The sequence below is a fragment of the Oratosquilla oratoria genome, chromosome 11 (genome assembly GCF_046742065.1).
Source record: "Oratosquilla oratoria isolate Oo_2021 chromosome 11, ASM4674206v1, whole genome shotgun sequence".
NCBI lineage: Eukaryota > Metazoa > Arthropoda > Malacostraca > Stomatopoda > Squillidae > Oratosquilla > Oratosquilla oratoria.
In genome coordinates, this window is record NC_134787.1 from 29,971,912 (window position 1) to 29,977,911 (window position 6,000).

The 6,000-nt window shown below is 38.8% G+C and overlaps 1 protein-coding gene across 1 annotated transcript in view; it reads right to left on the reverse strand.

Moving 5' to 3' along the window:
* Positions 1-4,057, reverse strand: part of LOC143029710 (U6 snRNA-associated Sm-like protein LSm2) — a 51,472-nt gene extending 47,415 nt beyond the window's left edge. The window contains exon 1 of the mRNA XM_076192565.1: positions 3,920-4,057. Within this exon, the coding sequence (XP_076048680.1) occupies positions 3,920-3,922 (3 nt within the window). The 5' untranslated portion in view covers positions 3,923-4,057. The remainder of the gene's footprint in view (positions 1-3,919) is intronic.
* Between the last annotated feature and the right edge of the window lie 1,943 nt (positions 4,058-6,000).

Below are 6,000 nucleotides of genomic sequence, written 5' to 3' on the forward strand. Positions count from 1 at the left end.
TTATGTTTCAGCGTAAAAAATTAGCTAAATAAATTCAGTGTCTTGGCAACTGACCAAAATGAACGAAAACTACTAGTCTCGCGGATTATTCTAATACCAAAATAAAGGCAGCGTGTTACAGAAGAGCTAAGAAATCGGTGGCCCTAATTACAGTAAAACCCCAGAAGTGATGCACGGCCATGACAACGACGACGATGATCCTTCTGATCCTTCCATGTCTTTGGCAACAGTCCGGTCCCACATCGAAGGAGTGCTTCAGTTTCTTGACCAGCGACCCAGGGACATTTCAAATAGCAATCAACTGTACCCGATGATGCGAGCAGCACTGAGTGACATCATCGAGAAACAGCTGTCTTGCACCAAACAGACTTCTATCACCTCGTTTTTTTGGCCAAGAATACCTTCGTCCACCCAGTCTTCTCGCCCTTCATCAAGTGCCTCATCCTCCTTGTCTACCTTCCTTCTGACTCCACCACCAGGAGGTGGGGAGTGGAAGGGTTGTGGAGTGATGGTGACGGAGGCGGGGAGTGGCAGAGTTGCTTTATTGTGTTCGTCAGGATAGTGGAAGATATATGTATAGAATAATTCTTGTTCTCTGTTACGTATAAGGTATGTACGTCAACACGAAATAAAAAAAAATAAAAATTGTGCTCCATCCACAACTTGAGACTGATGGAGAGAGAGAGAGATGGGGGGGGAGGAAGGCACAGGACACACACACAAAGTATGTCAACACGAAATATATTTCTGATAAATCTGGATTATCTGAAAAATCGGCTTATCCGAAAGAGGCTTCCCCCCTTTCGTTTCGGATAATCGGGGTTTTACTATAATTTTTTTTTCTATCGGGTCGGATTATCGGATAACAACAACGTCAACGTCCATCCCGCCATCTTATCTATCACTGGTGGTATGGATCAAACTTCACTCTATTAAGTTTCTTACTATTATGTTATTAATGTAATAGACTTATAGTTGAATTATTTGAACTATTTTCTTTAAAATGTGTGATTTTCATGTAATTTGATCAAAGAGAAGTTACGTTTTTATCCTCCGTAATATTACGGACCATGGCGGCTTGCATTCAGCAGTAAATAAAAAATTGGTTTATGTTTCAGCGTAAAAAATGAGCTAAATAAATTCAGAGTTCTGGCAACTAACCAAAATAAACGAAAACTACTAGTCTCGCGGATTATTCTAATACCAAAATAAAGGCAGCGTGTTACGGTAGAGCTGAGAAATCAGTGGTTTTAATTAGTTTTTCTTCTATCGGGTCGGATTATCGCATAACAACATCAACATCCATCCCGCCATCTTATCTATCACTGGTGGTATGGATCAAACTTCACTCTATTAAGTTTCTTACTATTATGTTATTAGTGTAATAGACTTATAGTTGAATTATTTGAACTATTTCCTTTAAAATGTGTGATTTTCATGTAATTTGATCAAAGAGAAGTTACGTTTTTATCCTCCGTAATATTACGGACCACAGCTACGATTCGTCCTGCCCGCTATCTATGATCACTGGTGGTATGGATCAAACTACACTATTAAGTTTGTTACTATTGTGTAATTAGTGTAATAGCTTGCATATAATTGAATTATTCAAACTATTTTCTTTAAAATGTGTGATTTTCATGTAATTTGACGGTATTAGTAGCTGTGGTGGGTAATTTTGCAGAGGATAAAAACGTAATTCTATGATCAAATTACATGGAAATCACACATCTTAAAGAAAATAGGTCAAATAATGCAACCATATGCTTAATTTTTATATAATTTGTGTCTGTCAGTAAAAACCGTCATTGTTTATGTTTGATCGGCGATTAGTCAGACCGCATGTTTCGGCCCGATTTCCTGGGACAAAATAGGCCCGATTTAATTCCATTCAAAATGCAATATCTCGAGAACTAGGACAGCTAGATGGATAATTCAAATTGCATTATACTCATAGCAACTTTTTGCATCCCATGAGAACTACTTCAGCTCAAATATCAGGAATTCCATTTTCATGTTGACCTAGCTAACCTAGCTATTTAATTCCCTTCAAAATGCAATATCTCAAGAACTAGGACAGCTAGATGGATAATTCAAATTACATTGTACTCATAGTGACTTTCTGCATCCCATGAGAACTACTTCAGCTCAAATATAAGGAATTCCATTTTCATGTTGACCTAGCTACCAGAAGCACATAAGCCATATTCTAGGTACCCTGGAATCCGCGTGCGGTGCCACTGTCGATCATGTGTTGTTTTCATGGCCAAATGTTGCGGCCCACTATTTTTTGTTTAGTTCAATTTGAATGCTTTCCGCGCTTTGCGCATGCGCAAGATATTCAAATTACCTTGTTGTTTTGCAAGTGTAAGGCTAATTCTTGACATAGAAACAATTTTTCAGCGACTTAAACGGAAATTTGGTTTTCAAACTCGGCAACATAGTTTTCCGAGTAAAAATATTAAGGTAAGGAATGTCTAAACATAATTTTAAGTTACATAAACAAGTTTTTCAACCTATTTTCTCCCAGAATTGAGAAGCTTAAGAAAATTGACTTTTGCGTGTTTGAGCTAAAAGCCCCGGAATTTAGCTATATCACCCATGAATCTGATGCGTCCAGTTCGTGTTTGTTGTTGTTTACACATCACCATCATGCCATGTCCATGAGAAGTGTCAAGACTAGTTACTAGTCTTGACACACACACTACTACTTGACTACTTTCTACTACTAGTCTAGTCCAGTAGTAGTAGAAGACTTCTACTACTACTTCTACTTCTACCATGAATCTGATGCGTCCAGTTCGCGTTCGATTTTGTTTACAAATACCATTGACGACCAAAAACACCCAATGACGGTTTTTGCTCAAATGCATAATTTATATATAAAAAATAGCATATGGTTGCATTATTTGACCTATTTTCTTTAAAATGTGTGATTTCCATGTAGAATGATCGAAGAGAAGTTACGTTTTTATCCTCTACAAAATTATCAACCGGCAACCAACGTCATTGTTTGGGTTTCGTCGGCGTTGGTTGCCGGCTGATCATTTTTCAGAGGATAAAAACATAACTTCTCTTCAATCATTTTACGTGGAAATTATCCATTTTAAAGAAAATAGGTCAAATAATGCAATCATGTGCTATTTTTTGTATATAAATTATGCATTTGAGCAAAAACCGTCATTGTGTGGTTTTGGTCGGCGTCGGTCGACTTCGGTCGGCGTTTAGCGACAGCTTCATGGTTGCCATGAAAAGGCAAATATGGTATGATGGAGATGTCTCACTTTGTTTTTGACATGCTCATGTGATTTGTTGATCCATAAAACCCAAGTATTCCGAATTTTAATAAAATTGGACCAGTGGTTTAGAGTTAATGTGTATTTCTTTACCGAAATCTTTACAGATTACCACCCTTAATTCTAACACTTTGTTATGGTAAAGTCGAGCCAAAAATGCGGGCTAAGAAAATAATTCAAAAAATCGTATCTCCCTTATTTTTCAAGCTATTTCAAAAATTTAAAAAGCATTTTGTTTCTAATAAAGTTGTCTTTCATATGCAACAATAATATAAAGGTTAATTTTTTTTTTAAAATTTTGTGGGGGGTACCTACATATTCATATATCAAAATCTATGGTTGGGTGAACCTATAAATTGTCCTTTTAGCCCCATCCCTTCCTTGCCTTTTCTTTTCTGGACACAGGTTGGTACGGCCCATCATGGTGAAACATGTATGCCCTGTTTATACACGGGTAGAACGACGTTTCCATGAGAAAATAGTTATGCCGGTATTTGGATATCGGAGTAAGCAAACCAGATAAAATTACAACAACCACACTTCATTCTCTGGAGTCATGACACCTATCATGAAATATGTAATACAGTATAATAATACATAAACTCCACCGTGTAAAACCTTACCATTTTTATTGTCACTGCAAATTATCCCTTCAACTTCACCGCGATGTCCTGTTGTTTATATTTTGCATGACTAGTAATCACAGGGATAGCAAATGTAGAAAATATGCACAAAACACAATTTAGTGAAATTATTTGGTAGCATTTTATTGAGGAACTAACATTAAAGGTAGCCAATATAAATACCCAATACTGCAATACTGATGTGTGCAACAATGCATAGAGGTCATAGGATCCCTAATTTTTAATACGAACTAAATGGTACAAAAGGGACGACAGCTTGAAAAGGCGTAGTAGAAATATGGATACTGTAGTACTACATCCCAGCTCAACATGAAACAAAGGCGGCTAATGCTAATAGGCAGTGGCGGCGCCAGGGACTTGGGGGGGCTTTAGCCCCCCAAAAAAGTGGCCAGCCCCCCATTAGCACCCCCAACTGAAATGAGCAAATTGAAAATTTAAAACACTCATTGAAATAATTTTATTAAGTGGAATTTTTAATTGCCAGGGCTAAAGATTTATCAGCCATCAGTGCTAGCCCAACCATAAGGGGACCCCTCGCCCAATTTTTTTTTTTTTTTCTGAAGGATCTTGCTGATTTTTCTGTGTGATATCTAGGTCTGAGGAAACCTTCACAGCTTGAGTTTTATTCAGATCTGACCAGTAGTTTTTTATTTTTTAATAAAAAACGTAAAAAATACCATATTTTTGGGCTTCTTTCAAATCCTATCTCCTCTTACAATTTTTATTCGATGTCTTCCATTTTACAGCAAAAGAATCTTCTACATATATAAAAAAACAAAATAGAAAGTTTTTCAATAGCTTTGTTTAACGCCGAGGAAAAAAAAATATAAAAATATTATAAAAAAAAACTCAAAATTTTGACTTTGACACGTTATTAAAAAATTTCTATTTAACATGCAAAAAAACTCTCTATTTCATTTTTTGTCATTTATCTAGCTATCAATAGAGACCTCATATGCAATAATCGGTTGAAAATTGCACTAGCCAACATAACCGTCCCCCTAACGAAGTTCAAACATGTACCAGCAAACTTAACCATCCCAGTGCTCAACCAGCTTGACGACGATGTCGTTACTACCGGTGATTACAACCGCTTGAAAAAGGCGCTAATCGACGTCCTTACCAGGTCTCCGCCGGAACTCTTCGATGCCTTGGTCCACCAGAATAACACCATATATGACAAGCCGACGACCTTCCTACGAGAACTTCGCACCATAGGGAAGCAACTCAGTGTCGACGATGACTTCATCTGCCTGAAATTTTTACGTGCAGTGCCAAGTGACATCCGACCACTACTTGTGACACACGCCGGTTCCCTAGATGAATTGACCCGCGTCGCCGATACTCTCATGGCCCATGGCCACGGAAACAAAGGGATAAGTGCGTCATCGGTGAACAAGCCTGTGCCAAGGGCTCCGCGGAGTGATAGTGTGCCAGTGTTTCGTAGTGGTAACCCCACTACACGTGTTTCAGCATCCACTACCTTTCCACTCGGATTAACTCCATTTTATGATGGCCAAAGGCCACGAGTGTGCCGTTACCACCTCTTCTACGGCAACAGTGCTAGAACTTGCAAACAGTGGTGTATATTGTCTTCCACTAGTGCTAACGTGTTGCCTAGCTCGCGCCCCAATTCACGTCCTTCATCCCCAGGCCCGCTGATTAACATGTTGGGAAACTCGATGGGCAGTCTGTAGAAGTATCCCTTGCAACCGCAGGACTGCCTCTCGTCATTAGTACCAATATAGGTTGCAAGAACTATGAATTCCTTATAGATACCGGTTCTCAAGTCTCTCTCATTCCCTACGACCCAAGTTTAACTCCACTGCTCCGTTCCACGGTAGTACAATTTACTACTGCTTCCGGTACCCGTATTCGTACGTACGGCGAAGTCGACGTGGAACTTGGGATTCAACGTATCAGACGTTCTTTTCCATGGTCCTTCGTCGTGGCTGATGTCGTCCGCCCAATTCTTGGTACTGACTTTTTAATCCATAATTCACTAGTAGTTGATTGTAGAAATCGCCTCCTCTCTGACCCGTCCACTGCATGCACCATTC